We start from the raw sequence: 23742 nt of genomic DNA on the forward strand, positions 1-23742 counted from the left end.
TATATGCGTCTAAGTGAGATCTATCTAACGAGGTAAGGGTTCCAAGATGGCGTGGGAGAATGTTAAGAGAGGCATTACTTGTCGCCGTAGGTGGCTGAGTTGGTCAAGAAGTTGTCGCTCACGTTGGACGAGGCGTTGGGGTACTTGTCCTCGAGCGAGGTGGAGCCGTTCGGGTGCGACAGGTCGCGGAGCGTCTCCTCGTCGCGGTCCATCTCGGCGCGGCGGCCAAAGTGGAGGAAGCGGGGCGGCCAGTAGTAGACATAGACGATGATGCCGATCCAGAGCGGGAGCGCGTCGAGGGTGATGTAGTAAATCTCGTGAGTGGACAGGTATCCAGTGTATCCCTCGGACAGCTCGACGGTACGGAACACGGAGCGGATGAGGAACATGACACACGTCCACCCGAGCGCGGCGTAGAGCGACTTCCAACCGGGCTGGGCCCAGATCCCGTGCCGGTCGTAGCGCCACACGCGGTAGATGAAGATGATGACCATGACGGTGAAGAGCGTGAAGGACGCGAGCTGGAGCACAAGTCCGGCAAGGAAGATGTTGCTGCCGACGGTGTGGAGCGAGTCCGAGGTCGACATGCCGCCGCCAGTGGCCTGGATGAGGAAGGTGACAACTAGCGAGCGTTAGCGGGCGTACACAAACAGTGAACGGCGAGCACGGCGAGCACGGCGAGCACAGTGAGCACAGCGAGCACAGCGAGTCGTAGGCCTGAGCCACATCACACTCCTCGTTGGCAGTTTAGGCAGTTCAAACCCAGCGCGCAGCGCGCAAAGAAGCTACTCACTATCAGAAATAACAAAGGTCCACGAAACCTTGCCAGGCGGAAGGAGGAGATACTTCTCTCCGCCGAGGTACTCGACAATGCGTCCGAGGAGGATATAGTCGGCAGCGAGGAACGCGCAGGGGCTGAGAATGACAAACATGTACATGGCAATGTATCCGCCGAGGGAGTGGACGTCGTTTCGGAACGAGATGCGGAGCGCGAGCCCGATCGCCTCGCAGTACGTGCCGATCACGAGGACGAGGAAGTACTTTGACTTTCTGTACCGGATTTGGTCTGCGCGTCAGAACGATCAACGATCATTTGGGAGGAGAAGGAGGAGAAGGAGGAGAAGGAGGAGCGAGGCGTGGGGACATAGGGAAGGGAAGGGAACTCACTGTAAGTGAAAGCAAGCGCTGCGACAAAGTACAGCGCAGTGAAGAGCGCATTCACGGACAGCAGGGGGATGTAGCGGAGCGGATTGCAGAGGTCTGTCTCGGGGTCGATCTTCTGCACTCGTTAGTGGTTTGTCTTCCTCTTCCGTTCATATTGGGTCGGCGCCCGAGAAGCGATGGAGGTGGGGGCCGAGCGCGACGGTGGGCAAAGGCTTCCCACAGTCTTCGCAGCGGTGAAGCGAGAGAAGCGAGACGGAGTGGCATGTACAGTCTGTCTGCATGCACGCTCCTCTGTCGCCATGTTTCGGCGATGACGAGACCGCAAAGTCGATCGTCGAGATCTTATCAGCCGTAGTGCGGTTCCCGCCAACTCTAATCAAAGGAGATCGGCACCTCCACTCCACACTCCACAAAAGGAACTCACCCACTGGTCCATCGCGCAATAGGTGTTCTCGTCGGCTCTGCCCGCGCTGGCTGCGCCGGCCAAAAGCACTCCGGCCAACAAGGCTCTCGTCGCCATCGTCGTTCCAGTCGAGCCCATGCTTGTGTAGAAGAGTAAGATGAAAGAGTTGGGTGGAGAAAACGGACACTTTGAGCCCTGCATTCTTTGGCCGCTTGACTGCCGGTCTTTATCCCTTTCTGATCTTGGGTGGACTGCTGGATCCAGGGACGACAGACGTTGCGATTCAGATGGGACGGGATTCCCGGGTGGGATTCCCGATGCCCACCCCACCGAGCACCTTCGGTTCCGTCCAACTCTATCTCTTCGCACCGACGCCTGTTGATCTGCTTGGACGAGCGATGCAACGCGCATGCGTTTGCTTGGCTTGGGGCTGGTGTGGATCTCGGGGACATCCCGATGCACCGCTTCCGCCGAAGAGGGGCCGACAGATGACAAGCAGCGAGGTGATTGGAGCTTGGGAGACCGAGTGCCACACGCTCACGTGCTCGATACGCGATAAGAGATCAGTGAGCGCACACAGTGTGCACAGAAGGCGGGCAAGCACACACAAAGAGCAAACAAAAGGCACATGGAATCAGACAGATGCATTTTTCGCAGTTCACTACGGGGCAGTACAAACTTTGGAGAGACAGATGGGTTTCCCTCAGCTCAGGCCAGGGAAGACAGGTGAGTCCCCCTCGCAACGCACATGTGCGCGACAGCTACGAGCAAGCCGCCGCGCTGCGCGCGACGGCGGCTTACTCCGAGTCCGACTCGTCGGCCTCGTCAAGCCACTTGAGGAAGGCGTCGGCGTTCTTGCGGACCTTCTTCGAGACGTCCTTGGGGACAAACTTCTTCGAGACGTGGGTGCCCCACTGCTTGGCAACGTCCTCGTCGAGCACATCGTCCTGGTACAGCGCCATGAGGATCTTGGAGACGGCACCCTGGGCGATGAGGTCGTCGACATCGTCCGAGAGGCCGACGAGCTTCTCGATACCGCCGAGGAGCGACTTCTGGTGCTTCTCGCCAGTGACCAGGGCCTGCAGGAGCGAGGCGCGCTCGGGGATCTCGGTGACGACACCCTTGTCGGTGAAGAGCTTGGCGCCAATGGGGATGAGCGCCTTGTGCTTGCCGACAATCTCGAGCTCCTTGATCTTGGCAATGATGTCGGCGTCCGAGGCCGAGCGGTTCTCCTCGAGCCAGAGACCGAGCTGGCCGTAAGGCGAGTCGGCGTCGTCCTCGTCGTCATCCAGGTCGAGGTCCTTGACCTTGCCGCAGATGGCGTCGGGGTTGCTCAGGACGGGGTCGGCACCACGGCCAATGATGGCGTCCATACCGATGGCACCAGAACCCATGCCGGCGTCGCCCTCGTCAGAGCCCTCCTTCTCGTCAAAGACCATGGGACCACCGACGTTGGCCTCGGCAGTCATGCCCTTCTTGCCTCCCTTCTTGCCGTCCTTGGGGCGGTTGTTCAGGATGAAGGTGGTGAGCTTGTGGCGCATGTCGATGCCAGTGTGGGCACCGCAAGCCTTGCAGTCACGGTGAATGTCCTCGTTGCGGCCCTTGCCCGTGATGACGAGCTCAGTCTCGGGGTTCTTGCACGAGGCGCACAGAACGAACTTGTCGATGAACGAGTCAAGCAGCTCGCGGAGGCGGTCGGCCTGGTGCGCGCCGTTGACAATGTAACGGTCGTTGGCCATGGTGGTCTGGGCACCGAGCTCGGTACCGAAGAACTTGGTCGGGTAGCTGGGGGGACGGTTCAGAGCACGCGCAACGTCCTCCATGTTGGGGACGACAGTCTTGATACCGTTACCGCGGCCCTCGATCTTGGTCTGGAGGACGGGCATCTTGTAGCGCTGGGCGTTAGCTCCTGTGTCAGATTGGAGAGGGCGTGCGGGTGGAGCCAGGGATCGCTGCGGCGCATGGCAGAGATCCCCAGCAAAGGCCGTATTTGCGAGCGCCCAGCGCTCATTGCGAAGGGGCGTTCGGGCGTTCGCAATTTTTGATCATCCCTCGAAGTCTGCTACTCACGTAGAAGGGGTCTTCGACATCGCGACGAATGTTAACTTTGGCGGCCATGTTGGGCAAGACTTAAATTCAGGTCTGCTTTGTCAGTTCCAGAAGAGGCACCCTAACTCACTTCTAGCGATGGAGCACTATGGGGGCGACGACTCGATTGGTTAGGGTTGTTGAGCGACGATGCTGCATGAACTCGCAGATTGATGTCTAACACTTGTTAGCTGTGTGTTCGGGAAGGGGCGCGGCGAGTCAGAGGGGATAAGAGGAGACAAAACAAGACGAGGGGAGGACGCAGAACACAGGACGGGACGCCTTTATTGTCTCTCGCAATGGTTCCTTGAGTCTTCCCTCGCACTCGTTCCGTGCGGGCACCGGAAGGTGGTGCTGCGAGCACGAGCGCGGGCAAGCGCTCGCAGTGCACCCGTGCACCTGCGCCGTGCACTACCTCTTCCTTCTGACTCGCTGTCGGCTGGCAGACTGCAGGCTGCGGCAAAGCGACGCTACTACTCACAACAAACCTCGCTGGAGAGAAGGGGTGCGAGGGGCGTAAGCTTACGCGAGACTGGATAGGACGCGATCTTGGGTGTGGAGCCTTTGGGCTCTTGCTTTGCTCTGCTGGTTGGCTGGTGGGTGCTGTCGGGGAAGCGACGCGCTGCTGGAGGGGACCAGGGGCGGGTGGTGGTGGTGAGTGAGGTGGGTGGTGGGTGTAAGAGGTGAGAGAAAGGAAAGGACGGACGAGGTATGAGAGATTTAAGACGGCACACGAAAAACCGCCGCTAAGCCCCCCTCATCGCCCCTACATCCAGCCCCGGCCGAGTGGCCAGTGGCCAGTGGTGGGAGTGGACAGGAGGAGTGGCCACCGTGGCCAACTCCCTGACTGACGCAGTCACGTCACCGTGGGAACCCTGGAGAACACATGGTCTTCCCCGCTGGGCCACACTCATGACCGACCTCGGTCCAGCCCACCGGGCTTCAATCAGCCTCTGGTCACATTCTCTAGCTGTATGAAGCCCACCCTCTACCGTGTATGCAGACAGCCTGCCACTGGTGGCACTCCCATTCCCCGATACCTGCACAGTGTGTGGAAGGTTTGCTGGGCCATACAGATGCTTAACCAGAACCCAGGTACCATCGAACACGGACAGTGGCGGGTCGGTGCCTCACGCCTCACACTTCCTTCACTCTTGGCGCTCTGCAAGACGCCGCAAGCCGGCCGAGATGCTCAATTTGAACAAGTCCTATGCATGAAAGGGCGAGAAGATGCGGTTATCTACAAGTGTTATGATGAGGTTTGGTTTGGGTTGAAAAAAGTTGATACAAGTTTTGGTGGTGGTTCGGTGTGTGAGTGAGGAAGCCAGCCCGGACTGCCTTCCGCCGGCAGGAGACAGTACGGGATCTGGCAATTGTTCTGAAGTGTTCAGAGGGACAGGGGGATAAGGTCTCGAACTGGGTCGAAAGTCAACATTTTAGATACGGCGCTGAGTGTACGGCGCAGGTCCCGGGGCCGAGGGCATCTGGTGGCTCGAGCCGCGAATGGGAGGCGTGCCAATGCGGAAGGTCGACGAGGGACCGGGGGAGGTAACGCGGGGCGGGGTGCCGATGTGGAACGCCGAGTTGGGGCCAGGCGACGGGGCACGCGAAGGGCCACGGCTCTCGTCCTCGTACGTGACCTCACCCCAGAGGTTGGTGTCCTCGTTGTGGCGGCCCGAGAGACCCTTGCCGGCGGTCGCGGCGCGGAACGAGGGCGGCGGCGAGCTAGGCGCCTGCTGCTCGAGCAGCGACTCCTTGTACTCGTCGTACGGCACCATGGTGACACGGTCGGTGAGGAGACGGTCAGGGTTACCCATGCCGAGGGGACCCCAGATCTCGAGGTTGTGCAGAGCCTGCTTGAGCTCGCACACCCACTTGTTGCGGCGCTGGACCTTGAGCGCACCCTGCTGCCAGTTCGACTTGTAGCGGATGTCCGCCTTGAGCGTCATCTTGGACTGGCCGTTGTAGTCGTCAACCATAACGTCAAAGATGGGCAGGTAGTCACGCGGGTTGTCCTTGACGAAGCGAAGCATGACAGCACGAAGCTCTTGCAGCTTGTCGAAGGGCGTCTGGAAATCGACGTCAAAGGTGAACGTCTCGGACGTGGCACCAGAGCGACGAATGTTCTCAATGACCTTGGTACGAAGAACGTCGTGGCCGATCCAGACAAACTTGCCGTCAAGGCGGCGGAAGCTCGACGACATGAGCTCCATCTTGACGACGGTGTACTGGTTCGTGTCGATGTCGACACGGTCTCCAACGTCGTACGGGTGCTTGACGAAGAGGAAGATGCAAGCACCGAGGACCTCCTGGAAGGTGGGACCGAGGACCCACGAGAGGGAGAGAAGGGCGGCCGAAGCGGAGCTGACGAGGGACGAGATCTTCTGCGTGATCATAGTAGCGAAGATGAGGACCCAAATCACGGTGACGATACACATGAGAATGTCGTCAAGGCGGCGGACGGCACCGTCGAGGTCACGCATCGAGGCCTCGAGGGAGAGGCGCTCGGTGTGGATCTCCAACAGGGATGCGTCGATCTCGTCGCGGGTCGCGTCGCCATTTCCGTCACGGTCAAAGATACCAAAGGCGCGCTCAGCGGTCTCGAGGTCAGGGAAGAACCGAGCAATGTCGTCGATAACGAGATGGTCGGACCCGGGCTTGCGGTACGAGTAGAAGAGACGGCGGGCGAGCGCCTTGCTCTTGTTCGCAGATTGGAGAGCAGCCTTGACCTTGTTCGTGGGCGAGTTGGTCTGGAGCGTCGTTGATCCGGTCATCTCGGAAGCAACAGTGCCGATAGCGTTGGACGTGTTCTGGGCAAACTTCTTGACCTCGCGGAGAGCCTTGCGGACAGCCTTCTTCGGCGCCTGCGAGCGCTCCGTCTTGATCGTGTCGTGGTCCTTGAGCGTGTCGCTGCGGCCAGGAATGTCGTGCGAGTTCATGTAGAGCTGGGTCAGGGCCTTGACCTGGAACTTCTGCTCGTCGATGCGATCAGCATAAGAGTCCTCGTGGAACTTGAACGCGATAAGCTGCACTATCAGCTTCTCCGCGAGCTGGATCAGCGTGCAGAGCCAGACGCCGAAGATGATCTTGCCGGCGAGCGAAATGTTGCTCCATCCGGAAGTCTCGGGAGCGTCGCCCCAGTTGTCGAGGAGGGTGGCGTTGGCGAGGGACGCGTTCGCCTTGGCAGCGTCCTGGTAGGTCTCGAGGCGGCCGTCGACGTAGCGCTGGCAGTGGTTGATGATGATGGGGTTCCAGGCGATCCAGATGGCAAGCGACCACAGGACATACTTGAAGTACTTGCCGAGGTTGCGGACGACGTCGGTGTACTTGCCGGCGGCGGGGGCGATCACGACAATGGTCTGCTTGTAGATGTGAGGGATTGCCATGCAAACGAGCTTGGCGGCCCAGAAGCCGAGCCATGCAATAGTAAGCCAGATCGACCACCAGAGGAGCTTGACGTTCCATACCTCGGCGTCGCGCCGGCCGGCAGCCCAGATGATACCGGGAATCCAAAAGATGGCGAGGATCGGGATGATGAAGATGGCCCATCGGAAGACGAACGAGCGGTTAAGCGCCCAGAGCCAAAACTTGGCAAAGGCGCCCTTGCCAAAGTCTCCATCGGCGAACTGAAGGTTCTTGTGCTTGGAGGTGCTCGAATTGAAAGTCTCCCAGTCGGCGGACGACAGACGACGCTTCTGCTTCTGCTGCGGGCTCGCGGCCGTGCTCTCCTTCTCATTGATCGAGGTGCCGAACGACCCGACACTGTTGTTACGAGAGGGGCCGAGAGGGATGAATCCGAGCTTGGATTTCCTAGCGTAAGTGTGAGGCTGCGGCTGGGCAAGTTCCTCTGCGTACCCGCGCTCGGGGTCGTCGTTCAGAGGCACGCTCTGGAACCCCTTGTGCTGGTTGATGTTCATCTTCTGCGGAGGGTAGTGGACGTGGGCGTTGGCGGCGCCGCCGAAGGGGGACTGGAGAGCTGCGGGCTCAGACGCGGGCGCAGGTCGAGCGGGGGGAGGAGCGGTCTGGGGAATCGGAGCGGCGGTGGGGATCGGGCCCTTGTGGACGGGGAAAACGAAGCCTAGGCGTTAGCTGCTGATTGTGTGGCTAAGCAGCAGTGGACAGATGTGCGATGCAGACAAAAATGATCGTCTGAAGAACTCTGGAACGCAACGCAAGGCGGGCGATCGCTGCGCGTGCGATGAAAATCACACAGTCGCGTTCCTCGACTTCTGCGCAATGCACATGTTCGAGTGACACCCCAAAATTCTCTGCACACGGCACGCATAGAGGGTGGCGAGCTGGGCGAGAACCGGCTTGCTGCGCAGTGCCTCGACCGGATCCTTTCCATGTGCGATCCCTAGAGGCGCTCGAGGTTTGTGACGTGTACTCACCAGTCGTCGATTCCTGGTTTCCGGTGTTGGAGGAGCCCTGGGCCTCGCTGTTGCCTCCAGATCCGGATCCAGAAGCGGTTGCTGCTGCGTACGCTGCGTACGCCTGCTGTTGCTGTTGAGCTTGCGAAGGCTGGGACTGCTGGACGTAGGTGTCGGCGCTGATTGTCAGCAAAAGTTTGCACAGGAGGGGGTTCCGGCTTGGCTATCTTATAGCACGGGTTGGGGATTGCATAAGCTTTCAGTAGGGAGCTTGCAGGCACAGAAAAGTTACCGAGGACTGCCGAGGGTATGCAGAAATCCCCAGCTGGCCCAGGGCCTGGACGGATTTAACCTGAGTGGGCTGGGCTGGCGCAGCAGCGGCCCAAGGTCCAGAATGCAGAGCATCGTTGCCCTCGTGCTCGTTCCAGCCGATTCTGGGCGATGCTTATCCCTTGACCTGTGCAAGATGGAGATAGAACGTGGCAACTCTGCAGCAACATGCACAAAGCCTTGGCAGGTGCCGGGCCCGCCGGAATGGAAGCGGCAAGCCAAGGTCCGCTGCACGTCCGTCATCGGTCACTGCTGATTTCGTTTTGGGTACGATTTCAAGCAGGCGACAGGCGACGTATCTCTTCCCGGTGCTTCCGGTCGTCCCGGTTGTGCAAGCGCGTCTCATGCTTCAACACCTCGCTGATTTTCTCGCCATGACCGAAGAACTGCAGAAAAAGACACTCACGGAGCGGCCTGCTGTCCACCACCCTCGGCGCGCTGAGCGTACTGGGGGTCCTGGTTGTTAGTTAACCCTCGAGATAGAACAACTCACGGGGCTCGAGCCGCCGCCGTATCCACCGCCGCCGCCGTCTTCCATGGTTGTCGCTGTTGTGGTCGCGCGAGTGCGAGTCGGTGTCGTCAGACGAGAGGGAAAGTCGAAGGGGAGGAAGGGGGAAGGTCACGCGTGTATCGAAGAAAAGCAGTCAAGTAAGAAAGAGGTGGAGTGTGTTCAGTGAAGAATGGAGGAGAGAGCAAGAGTGACGAGGTGAGCACGAGCTTGGCTTGGACGGATGGCTCTTAGCGCGAGAGGGGGAGTGGATCCGGAGATCAAGTGTGGAGCAGCAGTCGGACGGAGGAGGCGACTGTGCGACGGCGGGGGTCGGCGTTCCAAGTGTTCCAAGTTTTGCAAAAAATGCTTATCCTGGCATCCCGACCCTGGAATCTCTCTTCCCTGTTGCCTGTGGGCCCTGGCGGCTGTGCGCGTGCCCACGCCAGGGATAATCCAAGGACTTCAATGCAAAGGACCAGCGAGAGACTGGAAGCTGTAAGCCTGATGCTTAGTGTCAGGTGGGTGGGCCAGCTGGCCAGCTGGGAGACATCATGATGGCATGCTGGCATGCACAGTAGTCCATACCCATCCGCTGCTGCCAGAGATAGAACACGATCCGAAAGGCATTCGCTGCGCCGTCAGTAACGGGAGATAAGTCAGTCGCTCATGCTCATGCTCAGTGCTGAGCAAGGGGTAAGGGGAAGGCAGCACCCTAATCTGCACTTGTGTTCGGCAGCACCTCAGCACCTCAGTACCTCACTCTGCCCTGTGCCCGTGCTATGCGAGCCGAGCCTCGTGCAAACAAGCAGCCTTGGCTTGAGCCAGTTGGGCCAGTTTGACGTAACGGCCTGTTCCAAATGGCGAAAGAAGCATGAGTCAGAGTAAGGTCCGTTGCGTTCGGCCTCATTTGTTGCTCAGGCTGGCTTCGGGGGCTTCTGCGCAGCACAAGCCATATCGTCATTCCCCACAGTCTTTGGCTGGCCATGGCTGGGCTAGTGTCAGTGTCGTGCCCGCCCCCGCGCCCCCGGCGCCTCCATGCTGCGGACCGCCGTGTGTCCAGGAGGCCAGGAGGCCAGGAGGCCAGGAGGGGGATGTCGGAATAAGCCGACGCCGCAACTCCGCAGCAGCACTAGTGCGGTTTTAGTTCGCCGAGATGTGCTATCTGTAGTCTCATGTAGCTCGGCGCGTGACGGGCCCTCGTCGCCGTTCTGGATCTCGTTAGGCTCACGATGTGGGACACTACTGCTGACTACGGAGACACGGAGATCGAGCTCGGAGATGCGGCCTAAACGAAGAGCTGTCCTTTGGCCATGGGCGGCTGGAGATTGGACAGCCGTGGGCACACTGAAGGCGCACAGCCCTGCGTAGGGCGTTAGCGCGTATAGGGCGCTGGGTGCGGGCGAGATCGCCCATAAGTGACTCCCCGTATCACCATCGCATCTGCGCATCTGACTGGTTCAAACGTTGCTCCCATGGCGTTTTCGTTTGCGCCTCGCACATCCTCGCTTGGAACAATTTGCGCACCCAACCTCCAAGCTCCAGTACAGTACAGCGTGCACGGCGTGCACACCGGCACACCCGCACACGGGCGTTCTGGGTCCTGGGTCCACCCGATGTCCCAAGTTACTGGAAACGAGGTTGCAGTACCAAGGCCCAGAATTCGAGACGTGGAACAAGCCAGCTGGCCATGTTCCATTCTACGGACATCGCAGGTCAGACAGATGTAACAGGAGTGCACTGGCCTCTCACCCTCAAATTCGATGCTTACCCCGTGTGTTTCCGCCTCCACCTGAACGCTGCTGTACTGCAGTGCGTGCGCTGACCGGTGCATACCGCAATTCAGCCCTCTGCCTTGCTCTGCACTCTTAGCACTGGACGTTGAAACCCAATGCCGCTTGGCTTGTGGTCTAATTGGCCGCCAACATGCAGGTTCATGGGACGGCCTTGCACACTTGTGGCAAAGACAGTCGCGATAAAGTCGTCGATACGAGCAAAGTGAACACGATTTGAATGGTGCTACGGCTCTTACGAACGCGCTCCGGCTGACATCCTCCTCCGGACGACGCGAATCGAAAGGGGGCCGCAGACGAGGAAACATACGCGTGGGAATCCAGCAGACGGCACGAGGGTTAGTCACACCATGGGGTTGAGCACGCGCAGGTTCACAGAATTGTCGCAGCGAGTCCTTGGCGCATGGCGCCAATCCTTCGACGCGGGTTTGTGGAACCGAACAACCAGGTTGTGTGGCGGTACCCTCGAACTCGCTCTATCACGCGTCACACTTTCATTTGCTTTGATGATAGCGTAGGACTGATGAGGTCGAGGCAGGGTTCGGAAGCCACTCACGTCAGTCGACCGCAGGCTCCGACTGTACGACTGTCGAGAGCTGCAAATGTCCGAGTGTCATATCAGGCTCGAGGCTCCGAGGATCAACGGGCTAAGCGTAACCACTGACTGCTACTCAACCCTAACTTCTATCCTCACCATTGCCCTCTTTCCTCACTGACCATTTTCGCAGCCGGCTGATCGCAGACGTTCTGACGTTCTGACACTGCGTCATTCCCTGCCTTCCGTACTGCAGCATCATCCCCAGTCGCCCAGTCCCGTGACCGCCTTCATCGCAGCGGGGCAACACTGCCGTCATCGCGCCGCCAGGTCTGCCGGCTCTGCCGGCTTTGCAGATCTCCTCCGCCCAAAGAGCGCACCGTTCCCTCACTCACCCTATCGCTTCTCTCGTCATCATTTCAGCGTTCAGGATCGTCTCGCGTGACGTCCTCCCTACCCCCCTGCCTCCCTGCCTTTCTCGCCACGTCTGACTCACGCCGGATCTTGCGCTGCGGCCCTTCCGAGCGGACTGGGCCGTGTGCTGCGGTCGGGAGTCCCCGCAGGCGTCGGCGACTAACCACCAGCTGCAAGCCCTGACTGTCCGATGATGTAATGCCCCCTCCGCTCGCAACGGCTCCGTGTGCTGTTGCGTCTGCTCGCTCCGCTCGCCTGCTCGGTTGTTGGCCATGGCCAAAATACATTGCTACAGGGCCCATGTGCCCGGGCGAGACTGCTCGCCGTGATTGTTGTAGTCTACTATACACTGCGCCGCGCGTGCGTAGCGGCTTGTTACACTGCTCCTTCCGTCTCTCTAACCTCAAACACTGGCGTCGCTGCACTGCTCATGCTGGCTGTGCGCGGCCGTGGGGCTCGCTTCGCTCGCCCTACAGGTTTGTTAACCTCGCACCCAGCCATCCGGGCTTCTCGACCATGTTGTTGAGACGCTCGCTGTTCTGCCTCGGCTCAAGCAGCAGACTCTTGCGGTAAAGCGCGTCGAGCGAGCCCGAGCCGCGCTCCGTGAGCGCGCGCTGCAGGAAGGTCTGCACGCACTCGATCTCGCGGTATTCGAACGAGCGCTGGTAGTTCTTGAACTCGTTCGCGATGCGGCCCAGCTTGGCGTACTTGTCCGTGTTGATGAGCTGGAGCTCGGGCGACAGCGTGCTCGGCCGCGTGTTCGGGTTGCCCTCCTGCGTGAAAGTGATGTCCGTCAGGATCAGACCCAGGAACGGAAGTACGGGCTCGTCCTTTGCCGTCGCGGCGCGCAGCGCCTCGCGGTATGCGCGGTGGTTCTTCGTGTGATCGATGACCGCGCGCAGCTTCTCCATCACATTGCGGTACTTGACGTTGAGCGCGTCCCACGTCTTCTTCAGACGCAAGATTGTCGCGCTGTTCAGGCCGCCAAGCACCGCGAACATGGTCGAAAAGTTGTTCAGCGATAAGCACTTGTCCGCGAGCTTGATGTAGAACTTGAGTAACGCCGCACGGTGCTTTGCGTCCTGCTCGTTCAGGATGCCGTCCGTGACCCATCCGATGATCTGGTTGCTGACCGTCGACAGCGCCTTGAGCGCAGGCACCTGCTTGCGTCCAGACATGAGCAGGTCCTCGGGCGCGATTGCCTGGAACAGCTTGCTCTCCATGATGCAGAATTGGCGCGCAAGCTCGAGCGTGTCAAAGTCCGTCAAAGACACAGCCGTCGGCGCCGGGTTCTTCATGAGCGTGTTCATGAGCGCCTTGGAGATGTTCGAGTTCGGCATCGTGCTGACCGCGGGCGTCGTGAAACGGCCAGGGAAGGCGCTGTTGCGGATGCGGTCAAACGAAGTCTGCTTCGTACCTGGGGCGTTGCTAGCCGAGTCGGACGACGTCGCCGAAGGCTCCTTGCGCTTGCGCACGAGCTCGGCGACGCGTCCGCCGGGTGCCGCCAGAGAGGGGGTGACCTGGTCGTTCGCGCGCTTGAGGAAGAACTCCTCCATCGTGTCGAGCACCGCATTGTCAGAGTCGGGTCGCCAGTGCTGGTCGAGCCAGACCTTGAGCACATTGCAGACACGGATGCGCACGGGCTTGAGCTTGCGCTCGACCCACATGTGGTACTGCTCGTGCCCAACCCCCTGCAGCGCAGGAGGAGGCTTGAGGTCGTAGCGAGCGATGAGCGCGTTGAGGAACTCGGTAGGGTTCGAGAACAGACGGAACGTGTACCAGAACGTCGACATGAAGTTGTGGTCGGTCGGGCCATCGTGCGGCGTGAGCTTCTCGACGAGAACACGCAGAGTACCACCGACAAGGATGCCATCCGAATTGTAAGCAACCTCGACGGGATCGTAGTCGTGTGATACGACCCAGAAGCGAACATCACCACCGGCCGGGTCGTTGGCGTCAATGGACTGTCCGGTGCGAGGCGTCGGTGGCGTGTGGCGGGTGACCGCCTTGCCATCGGCATCCTTTGGCGAGTCAACCTGGGTCGTGCCAGACTCGGAAAGTGAAGGCGTCGTGGTGATCTCGCTGAGACCGGTCGAGCTGGCAGACTGCAGAAGCGAAGAGGCGACGTGCGAGGTGGTGGAAGTACGGACCGAAGCGTGGACAGAGTCGCGGTGCGAGATGGCAGTCGTCTCCCTTTCCTCCGTCTTGAGCTCGCCGGTGTAGGTTGTGTCCATCGAGCGCCTGTCGCCGAGAACCTGCGAGGAGCGGATGCTGCTTGAACGCGAGCGGGGGTGGCCCGAGTCCATGCTGCGGCGCTGGACGTGGCCAACGGCGGGTTGCGAGGGGTGAGAGATGGGACGCATGCCCCGGCGGCCGGTGGACGCGGTCTCAGTAGACTCGTCCGCCTCCTCGTCCGAACTGCTCGCGTCCTCAACAATCTCCTCCTCGCCTTCCTCGTCCTCGTCGCCCTTGGCGGGAGGCATGCTAACGCGGCCGGCGCCGTCGTGGTTGTAGCGGCGGTGCAGCTGGCCGAGGCTGGTCGCACGACGTGTGAGGCTCTGCAGCGAGCCCGGGCCGCTCCGGATGCCGAGACCAATGGCAGCATAGCCCTTCCGGGGCGAGTAGCCGACGCCAGCCATATTGAGGTCGGGCGAGTCAAAGTCGGGCTCTGTGTTGTCCTCCGGTACTATCCGTTTGACGACTTCGGAGCATTCGGTGCCTGCCTTGAGCGTCTTGGTCGTGCGGACGAGCAGCTGCGCCTTCTCCGCCTCGTACGCCTCTTCCCCGAGATGCTGGTTGAACGTCCGAGACACGGATTCGGCCGACTCGACGAGCTGCTCTGCAGCCTCGTACAGGCTTTCGCGAGCGCTGCGGAGAGTCGGAATCTCGCGCTGGTGCATCCCCAGCAGGGACGCCTGTTGCCCCGCAACTTCGACAATCGTGAGCAGGTCTCGGACGCGGTCAACGGTTTCCCGAGTGAGCTCGATCAGGTATGCGTGTGTTGATGGGTGAGAATCGAAATGGTGAGAGTGGATGTGGCCGATGAAACTCGCAATGATAGACAATAAGGCGTCCTCGGCTGCAGTGATAGCCTCGTGCACGGCGCGTCCTGTCGAGTATTGTTTGTAGAGTGCCTCGCCCTCGGTCGCCCTGGCGGCGGGGTTGACCATCGGGGTGACATGCGTCTGGTGCGTGCTGTGCGTTCCGTGCGTGCTTTGAGAAGCGCTTTCGATGTCGGTCTCGGTATTGTCCTGCTCAAAGTCAAAGGACTGGGAGCGGTGGTGTCGCACCCGCGACGTACGGCGTGCCCGTCCTGGAGACGACCTGCCAGACGTCGTGGACGGAGACCTCCCAGAGAACCGCGAAGCGGAGGGCGGTCCGGCAGACATGCTCGCGTTCGGCATAGGCGGCGGTGGGCTCGAGTTTGACGCCTGTCGCCGCGCAGAACCGCGCAGGTCGCTGACACTTGCGGACTTTAACCGCATCGACTCGCTTGCCGGTATCCTGCTTCCTCGAGAGCCAGATCCCGACGGCGCGCGGGCTCGCGATAGTCGCCTGCTGCTACTGGGGCCAGCCGGGTCCGAACCCTGTCGGTCTCCATCGGTTGCTAATGGCAGCACCGACACGCCCATCTCGCCGGCGCACTGCAGGAAGCCCCGGATCGAGTTGAACACGCGGTCAGCCGCTCGGGACGTAGCTTCAAGGGACGCATCGTCGTCAGGCCGCGTTTCCTCGCTGCCTGCTTGCTTGGCGGCAGATACGAGCTTGCTAAGCTCGGCGAGGACATCTCGTCGTTGCTGTCCCAGTGCCGGGTGTGCCGCCAGCGTTGCCGAGTCCTTGCTGAGACAGTCCATGCGAAGCAGCGTCTGTCGGATCGCCGCGATAACTTGCGCAGCGGAGGGTGTGATGTGTCGTCGTCTGTCTGCAGACACGGAAGAGTGGAGGAGCGATAGCGTTTGCATGACGGGCTGCAGGAGCGCTTGCAGCGCCGGCGGTAGTGAGCCATCGAGTAAAGGAGTCGTTAGTCGGGAGGAAGAACTGTGAGATTGGTGAGAGGTCGTCGGCGATTCATGTGACGCAACTGAGCCTCGCCTGCTTCGAAGGATTCCGGCGGGCTCGGCAGCTGGTCGTTCCGGTCGACGCAGAAGCTGTTGTTCATCAGCAACATGCAGGGTCTTGTAACTCACCTCGTCCCACTCGAGCTCTCGCACGTAATTGCTCGGGAACCAGCCTCTGCGGGATTTCCTAATCCCATCTTCCTCAAAGGCTACCTCGCCGTCCCACCACCCAGACGGGTCGCGGCCGTGTACGCGGATAACCTCGCCTGCCTTGAAGGACAGGTACATGTTGTGTGCTAAGGAGGCGCCTGCGGGCATTATCCGGTGATCAAAGTCGTGGATCGCGGCGACATGGCTCGTCTGCTGTCTCCTTTCGCCAAGGAACGATGACGTGCGGGTCGGGGGAGAGTCTGGTGACCGTGGTCTCGAGTGCCTTTCGTATCGGTCGTGTCTGTGGTGATGTGAGCCAGAAGCGGATGCCGGGTTGGCTGTTGACGTCGACGAGGAAGCCATGGAAGACGAGCTCGCCATGGACATGGAGAGATGTGTCGGGACGCTGCCCGAGGAAGCCGCTCTCGTGCTCGCCATGGATATCGGTCGACTTGAAGCGGCCGAGGTGGACGCCGCCGTCGGTGTCGAGGATGACGAGGCATATGACGAGTACGCGCTCGCGCTTGCGCCCGGGGTCGAAGTCGAAGTCGAGGTTGAACTAGTGGAGGTCGACATTGGGTGGCCGCCCGATTGTCCCGGCGGGCCCGAAGGTACCCCTGTTGTTCGTTGACTCTGACTGTGCCCGTTGCCCGTGCCCGCGAGCACGCGCTGGGCGGAGGCGCGCTGCATTGGTGCGGTACCCGGGTTGGGGAGTCGAGTCGAGTGTGCGACTGTGCACGGGGAGTCTTGTGGGGGGGTTGTGGTTACGATATGGTGATGATGGGGGAGGAGGAAGGGTTGTGCTCGAAGGAAGGGACCGAGTGGTGATGTCCTGGCGTGGCTGGGGGCGCGGGTGCAGGTGGTCGGTCGTCGGTCAGATGTGAGTGTCGCGGGTCGCTGGAATAAAGGCGGTTTGGTGCTGGGTAATGAATGAGATGGGTATGGATGTCGTCGTTGAAGGGGTGATGAGCAGTGATGACAGCGAGCGAGAGGGGTCGTCAGCCCAAGCGAGTGAGAGAGGCCGGCCGGCTGAAGGACGAGTGGATTGCGGCAGGAGGTGCGGAGGAGGGGGTCTTGAGTGCACTTTGGGAGCAGCAGCAAGGAGGAAGAGAAGGGCAAGCCGCACTGCAGCGGGCGGGGGGGGTCGCGGGGGTGATGAGCGTGAGTGAGAGTAAGGGTGAAGGCGCGGTCACCCACCCAGTCTGCTGCAGGCAATCGCGCACCGACCCTGGGACACCAGGGTGCGACCCAGCAATACCCAGTCTCCAGTGAACCGTAATCACCTCACATTACTCGACATTACCCCAGCAGGCACACCGATTACAACAACATTACCAACTACCTGTCTAATGGACACGTGCCGGTGACTGTGACGGGTTGCTGCTGCTCGCGCTCTGTTGTGCTCTCCTGCGCGATCCCGATCGTAGGGTCTGAGGGTCCTCAGGATCAACCCTTCCTAGGCTTCGTCCGAGCAGACCTCCAGAGCGTAGCGCGTAACCTCCAGCCGCAACCCCGAGCACCACCATCTCTCATCTCTCAGCTTGCAGCAGAGCAGGAACCCAAGCAAAAATGCGAAAAGCGGGACGGTAGCCCACGACACCCTGGTGGCCCTGGCGACCCTTTGCCTCCTGTCCAAATCCCTACAATGCGGCGCGAAGCCACTTGTTTGCGGCAACTGCTGCCATGCATGCATCTCTCCCTCGCTCTGCAGTTCTACGGATGCGTCGGGCCCTGCTGCACCCTTCCCCGGCCCGAGCGCCGAGCATCCCGAGAGGCCGAGCACGAGTACGTCGCAGGTTGAATTCAGCCCTCTGCGTCACCGCGCCGAATGGCTGCAATTGTACCCCGCCGAGTGCTCCGTTTCCAGCAGACCGGGCCCGCATCGTATTGCGCATCATGCTGACCTCACCATCCGGCATGGCCGAACCTGGGACCGACCTGGGGAGCCTGGGGCCGACCTTAACGATGGGAGTGCGTGTGCTGCTTGCTCCACAACGCTGAGCAGAAGCAGGGCAGAATCCCAGCGGCAGCAGGCGGCACAAGCGGCAGAAGCTTGCGAAGCTTGTTTATTCCCGAACCAAGCGTTCGTCCCGTACTTCCTCGAGTTCCACAGACCAGCCCGTGCAGCCGTGCGCAGAAGGTGGAACCCGCGTCCCAGTTCCCGGGCAACGGATCCGCACGGCACGCACGGCGTGCACGGCACTCGGTCTCAACGGGCGTTCCTGCGTTGCCCGTCTGCGAGCTTCCCGCACCTTTTGGCTTCGCGGCCAGAACCGGGGGAACATCCCTCATGGATTCCAGTGCGCGGATGGACGTCTCGCTCAGGTTGGCGGCGTACGTTCCAGTGCTTCTTTCCCAGCACTGGCTTGATTCCAGTGCTGCACCGGTCGGTCTGGCCTCGGGTACCGGTGCACTGATGTGCCACCCGCCAGCGACGCCGTAAGCCAGCGCCGACACGCAGCTCTCGGACCTGCTACACCCGGCGCATCGGGCGCGTGCTATACACGCCAGACAAGCGTCCACTGCACACAGCAGCCTAAACTTAAACACGCCAGACGCGCCAGTGCCCATGGGTGACTATCAACAGTGGGGCTCATGTTCGGTTCAGCTCGCAGGTCTCGGGACACGGTACGCGTGCTGTAAGCAAGCACGCGTCGTGCACGCTCACTCATGAGCGAGTCGCAAACCAATGAGAGGTGACAGAAGATAACTGCGCAAAAGGTCCAAAAGGACAAAAGGACAATGAATGAATGCGCTCGGCCCATCAAACTCAAACTTTACTCTCAAAGCTTGTTCTGCTCTCCATTGTCCAAGGGGAGGCGTATCTTCTTTGCGGCGCGGCGCGGAGGAGACGAGGACCCATTGTCCATTGGCGTTGCACGCGGCGTTCCTCGCCATCTCGCCGTCGCGCCGTCCAATATTGTCATCGCCCAACACACAGACACAAGGGTTCGGAAGTGGAGGCACTGGCTTGAACTTTGTGCAGACCGCTGCCCGCTCAGCTGTGCGCGCCGGTGCTCTCCGATGTGCGGCGTGTACAGGACATGCACGCGGCGCAGACTTTGATGAACCTTGGTCGTCCCACCTGTTCCTCGCCGTCACCGTCCACCAGTCAGACCGCGAAGCGAAGAACAGCAGTGGGCTCCAGCAACTCTACCGCCAAACTCTGTCCCCATTCAGTCCGCGAGGAACCCTCTCTGTCCCTCTCCGGCCCTCGCGTACCCGATTCGTGGGTCTGACCAGCTCTGCTCAAGCTCCACAGGACGCGTACGTGTGTGCGTTCGTCCGACACGAGCGATATGAGCAATTGTGCATTTGTCCCAGACTCATGTCGCCACATGAATCATGGGTGTGAGCGCGTGTACCAGGCAGGGGCCGCAAACCCGATCCGGGCTACTACTGACCCGAACATGACCACACTGGCCAAGACGGCGGTACGCTCTCGTCACCCCTTCGCCCAGAAAGCTCATCCGGCTCTTCCGCCTCTGTCCGCTTCATGTAAGGCAAGTCAGTTGGCGCGAGCAGTGACAACCTGCGACTGGTCTTGCGTAAGATTCCAGCGGCGTACGTGCATGCGCATATGCGTATGCTTCCCACTCTTACTCGTATGCCTGACAAGCGTCCCAGTGTCAAGGTTCGCTTCGGGTGGGTATTGTTGGGGTAGTGGGTCCGACCTCCCCGCAAACGCCACCAGAGGGGGACGATAAGATTCCAGCGGGTCGTCTGCGGGTCGTCTGCGGGTCGTCTGTGGGCGTCCACGGCCTCCTCTTCTATTCATCGGACCTCATTTGCCTCCCTCTTGTCCACGTTGGACACAGAGTGGAGAATACCAGATCCCAATTCCAGTACCGCTAAGGTTCGTTTAGACCAGTTCCGAACTCGTTCCGAGATCGCGCAGAGGGGCCTGTGCCCCTCCCCCTCTGTTCCACTCTGCTCCACCCATGATCTATGTCGGCGCATGCGTCGCCCACTGTGGGTCACTCCAGTGGGACAACAGGCACTGCAAATGTCGAGGGCGAAAGCGTAAACCTTCCTGGCCCGGACCACGCTTCTCCGTCCTCTGCTCGACGTCAGATCTACGGCGGAATAGACTGGTCGACAGCTGCTGAAGTGCGTTGAGCACGCGATGTGAGAGTGACAGGAAACGGCCTTGCCCGCATCCATATGGGATGATCGACTGACGACGCGCTGCGCTCCAGGAGGCGGAGGGGTCGAGTGGGTGCGGCGGCGGGCGACGAGGCTGGCGGGGCTGGCGGGGCTGTGGAGGGCTTGCGGAATGCCCACTCTTCCAGCCTGGGTTTCTCATCTTCGTCCGCTTTCCCTTTCTTGCCTTACCCCCTAAACCTATCCTCTTAGTGTGCCACGTCTGATCGCCACGAGTACTAACCAGCAAGTGGTGTGAACCAACTCGCTCGGAGGCAGGGTGGTGCTGGAGCGGTGAGACACCCGACGCACCCGACACCGAGCACCGAGCGCATCGAGCGCACCGAACGCGCCTCGCGCCGGTATGCGGCATCCGGAAACGCGCAAGGCACAGCAGCACAGCCCTCTGTCCCCGGCGTGTCCTTCGTGTATCCTTAGAGCGTGCCTGAATGTGTTCCTGGAACCACCGCGTTGGGTCATTTTTCAGACAATCCATCAATTCATCAAGTCATTTCGCACCCCCGTCCTCCGAGCCTCCGAGCTATGGTCTTCTCCGAGCGAGGCAGACTAGCCAGAGCGAGCTTCCGCTCTTCGCCCCCGGTCGCTGATGGCGGACCCCGCCGCCGCAGCAACGCTTCGCACTTGCGATCTGAGGGATGTGAGACAGCACCAGGACTTCGATAGGAAATCGACAACATATGAATGGTTCCAGGCAACGTAATGTCACTCCGGACGGGCCGGACATTGCACACTAGCTTGGGCACGAGCAGTCGCATTAGGAAACTGACAGACCGATATATGAATAGCCAAAGTGATGAAGTGTCCGCGTCCGCGCGTCATATGATGATGATAGCTTGCGAATATGGCAGAAGTAGGAGGAGCACGGCGAAGGGGCCCTTTAGGCACACCGAGATGTCACGCTGCGCCTTCTCTCGTACACATTCTCAATTCTGCTGCGCTCGCTTGCGTCCTCTTCTGCCCGCTGCGCGTACATGGCGCAGTTCTCGCTTGCACACCTCTGCTCCGTACTAAGTCCTCCATCCTCCAGTCTTCCATACTGCGAGCGCTTCTGAACCAGATACATCACTGCACGTCATACGCCCCTCGGCCCTCAAGTCTACTTCGCCTTCGTCTCCCTGACCACCTCGCCCGCACGCCTCTGCGCCGTGCGCAGCGCGAGCCGGTCGTCTCGGTCCCTCAGCAGCGCCGCTGCGGCCCCGACGGGGCCACCGAGGGGGATCCACGTTCCGAGGATCTTGAGCCTGCTCGCGAGGCTAGCGTTGGGCACGGCACGGCGGTGCTGGTGCAGGGCCCAGATCAGCAGCGCCGTGTTCCCAGTCAACATGTCCCACTGCAGGAACAGCCTGCTCAGGTCCGCGAGCCCGTTGCCGTTGATGAGGGCCGAGGGGCCGACAGCGGGCGAGTTCCACGGCCAGAAGGGCGCGAACACATTCGCAAACGTGCTGTCTGCGACCCATGGCCTGATTGCCTCCGGCACAGCCTTGGCGGGCAGAACACACGCGGCGATGGCGATCAGCTGCGAGGCGGTCGCGACGAAGAGGGAGTAGTCGTACGCCTTGCGCGAGTTCTTCAGGTAGTGTTGCCCGCCTGCTTGCGCCTTCAGCACACGCTTCAGGATGAACTTGCACACGAGCGCGATCGCGTACTCCCGTACAGGGAAGATCTGCCACGTAAAGTCCCAGCCGTAGTGCGAGTAGGCAGGCAGGCCGGGGTACCACATCATGATCGCCGGGACGATGAAGGCGATGATGCTGCAGAATGGGAGCAGGAGCAGGTCGACGGGGTCAGCCGCTACGGCCACGAAGGAAGGTCCGACCTCCGGGTTCGAGATTGGAGAGGTGTACAGCTGCACCAGCAGGTAGAGCGGGATGGTGATCGCCCACGGCGTGGTCATCTGCATGAACAGGCCGATCGCCGTTGTCCTGGCGTTAGCTACCAGCAGCTGTAGCCTAGCTACTGCACTCCCAGTGGAGAGCACTCAAACACCCACCATGCAATCAGCTTCTGCTTGTTGCCGAGTCGCCATCCCTCGAAGCGAATGAGCGCCCAGCCGGCGCAGAAGTGGGCCATGACGACCAGGCTCGTCACATCCACATCCTTCGTATGGGGAGGGTCAATGGCATAGCTGAAGAAGGAAATGAGGACTGTAATGTGCTTGTCAATCACCGGAGACGCAACGTAGCGTGTGCGCAACGGCGAGACACCGCCGGGCACATATGGGTTCTCGACGTCGAGACTCGCGTGGATCGTGTCGAACAGCCCATTCTGAGCACCGAGGCCGTAGGTCGCGTACGCGCCCCAGGCGGCGAGGAAGAGAAGAGCTGCGGCCGTCACATTCCGTCGGAACTGCGGGGAGGCCATTTTGTCAGTCGATGTTGTGATCGCTAGCTGAAGGAAGCCTGCAATGTCGATCGTTCCCAGTGCACCTGCGTCATGCATTCCAGACAGAGTGCTTGGCTGATGAGAGGTGGAGGCCTAAGGGCGGAAACAGAGCCACGAGACTTCTGCGTGGATTGCACGTGCAAACAGCCACAGCCTCTAACGCCGTGACTCCGCTGAGGAACCCCCGCGTGTGGATTCGCTGAGGGCCTGCGAGCTCGCGGCGCTCGACGGCTCAACGCAGGCATCAGTAGCGAGCTCGCCGTTCCCGACAGCTAGCACACCAGCACCATGCGCGCCGCCGTCGTCCAAGGCCGGCCAGTCCGCAGCCGCCTCGGGCAAGACCGCGCCCATGTCCGCCGACCAGTCGCTGTACCACCTCGAGCCTGAGGTGAGTCATTGCTCCGCTGGATGTTGTTCTCAGGCCCGCCCGGCACCTCCGATCCGAGCCGGACCCGAGAGGCATGAGATCGCCAGCTTCGTGTAGGGAGACAGCTAGCTAACGTGCACAGGGATTCTGGAAGAAGTTCCGTACGTCGATCACGCCGCGCCGACAGCGCGTAGAACCCGAGATGTGTTGCTGACCCTCCGATAGACGATGCTGTTGTCGTCAACCCCAAGATCTCGTCTGGTCTGCCCCTCCCCCTCAAGAACCGCTACCCTCCCCCCGCCTCGCGCCCCGAGCGTTACGCTACCCCCGCCACCAAGGCCTCGGACGTTGCCTTCAACCCGGTATGTTTGTCGAAGGCGGGAGGACAGGGGAACACTTGCGGAGATGGATTCGGAGGATCGGAGCATGGCAGATGTCCCCGCCGGAGACGTCTGCACCAAACTGAGCGGAATGGAGCTTCCCTGCTGCTTCAGTGGGGGTTGATCTTGGGAGCCAGCGTTGCTGTTGTGTTGACCCACCACGAGATGGCATCGCTTCAGATCTCCGTCGTCGGGCCCATACCGGCTTGTCTTCCTGCATCTCAGGCTGTAGGAGTCCAGGTCAATTAGCTGACATCACAGTACTACAAGCGCGACACCCGCCGGGCGTACCCCCAGACCTCCGTCGTCACCCAGGCTGAGCTCTCCGCCCTCCTGATTGCTGGACCGGCTCAGGCTGCTCTCCCCTCTGGCACGACGTCGACCGAGCTTACCGAGTCGAACACGCCGGATCTCACCGTCGCCATCGCCGCCATCCCCCAGAACTCCTTCGTCGCCGCCGGCATCAACACCGGCAAGACCGCCGGCCTCCCCCCTACCCCTCCCCCCGCCAACCCCAAGGGCAAGTGGCAGCCCAAGCAGGGCGAGTACATCCCCCGCTTCAAGCACCAGTACTTCCCCATCGAGAACTACGTTTAATACGACTACAGCTAAGAAGTCTAGAACAGGGGAATCAAAACGCATTGGAAGAACATAGAG

At 60.8% G+C, this 23742-nt stretch overlaps 7 protein-coding genes across 7 annotated transcripts; 2 read left to right on the plus strand and 5 right to left on the minus strand.

The window, feature by feature from the left end:
* Positions 1-74: 74 nt before the first annotated feature.
* On the minus strand, positions 75-1705 carry A1Q1_04995 (integral to membrane protein; the record flags this gene model as incomplete). Its single annotated transcript, XM_014321802.1, has 4 exons — positions 75-622; positions 794-1066; positions 1168-1279; positions 1589-1705. The coding sequence occupies 4 exons, from the start codon at positions 1703-1705 to the stop codon at positions 75-77; spliced, it is 1050 nt and encodes a 349-aa protein (XP_014177277.1).
* A 659-nt stretch (positions 1706-2364) lies between these two features.
* Positions 2365-3453, minus strand: A1Q1_04996 (translation initiation factor; the record flags this gene model as incomplete). The annotated part of the gene is made up of 1 exon (XM_014321803.1): positions 2365-3453. The coding sequence occupies one exon, from the start codon at positions 3451-3453 to the stop codon at positions 2365-2367; it is 1089 nt and encodes a 362-aa protein (XP_014177278.1).
* Positions 3454-5091: 1638 nt separating this feature from the next.
* A1Q1_04997 (uncharacterized protein) lies at positions 5092-8893 on the minus strand (the record flags this gene model as incomplete). The annotated part of the gene is made up of 4 exons (XM_014321804.1): positions 5092-7733; positions 8047-8204; positions 8762-8802; positions 8849-8893. The coding sequence occupies 4 exons, from the start codon at positions 8891-8893 to the stop codon at positions 5092-5094; spliced, it is 2886 nt and encodes a 961-aa protein (XP_014177279.1).
* Positions 8894-12054: 3161 nt separating this feature from the next.
* On the minus strand, positions 12055-15930 carry A1Q1_04998 (guanyl nucleotide exchange factor, Sql2; the record flags this gene model as incomplete). Its single annotated transcript, XM_014321805.1, has 1 exon — positions 12055-15930. One exon carries the CDS (start codon positions 15928-15930, stop codon positions 12055-12057), a length of 3876 nt encoding a protein of 1291 aa, XP_014177280.1.
* Positions 15931-16153: 223 nt separating this feature from the next.
* Positions 16154-16423, plus strand: A1Q1_04999 (uncharacterized protein; the record flags this gene model as incomplete). Its single annotated transcript, XM_014321806.1, has 1 exon — positions 16154-16423. One exon carries the CDS (start codon positions 16154-16156, stop codon positions 16421-16423), a length of 270 nt encoding a protein of 89 aa, XP_014177281.1.
* Positions 16424-21052: 4629 nt separating this feature from the next.
* A1Q1_05000 (uncharacterized protein) lies at positions 21053-22317 on the minus strand (the record flags this gene model as incomplete). The annotated part of the gene is made up of 2 exons (XM_014321807.1): positions 21053-21878; positions 21947-22317. 2 exons carry the CDS (start codon positions 22315-22317, stop codon positions 21053-21055), a joined length of 1197 nt encoding a protein of 398 aa, XP_014177282.1.
* Positions 22318-22687: 370 nt separating this feature from the next.
* Positions 22688-23682, plus strand: A1Q1_05001 (uncharacterized protein; the record flags this gene model as incomplete). Its single annotated transcript, XM_014321808.1, has 4 exons — positions 22688-22726; positions 22848-22866; positions 22931-23067; positions 23347-23682. The coding sequence occupies 4 exons, from the start codon at positions 22688-22690 to the stop codon at positions 23680-23682; spliced, it is 531 nt and encodes a 176-aa protein (XP_014177283.1).
* Positions 23683-23742: the final 60 nt, after the last annotated feature.

The sequence above is a fragment of the Trichosporon asahii genome, assembly GCF_000293215.1.
Source record: "Trichosporon asahii var. asahii CBS 2479 unplaced genomic scaffold scaffold00071, whole genome shotgun sequence".
NCBI classification, from domain to species: Eukaryota; Fungi; Basidiomycota; class Tremellomycetes; order Trichosporonales; family Trichosporonaceae; genus Trichosporon; species Trichosporon asahii.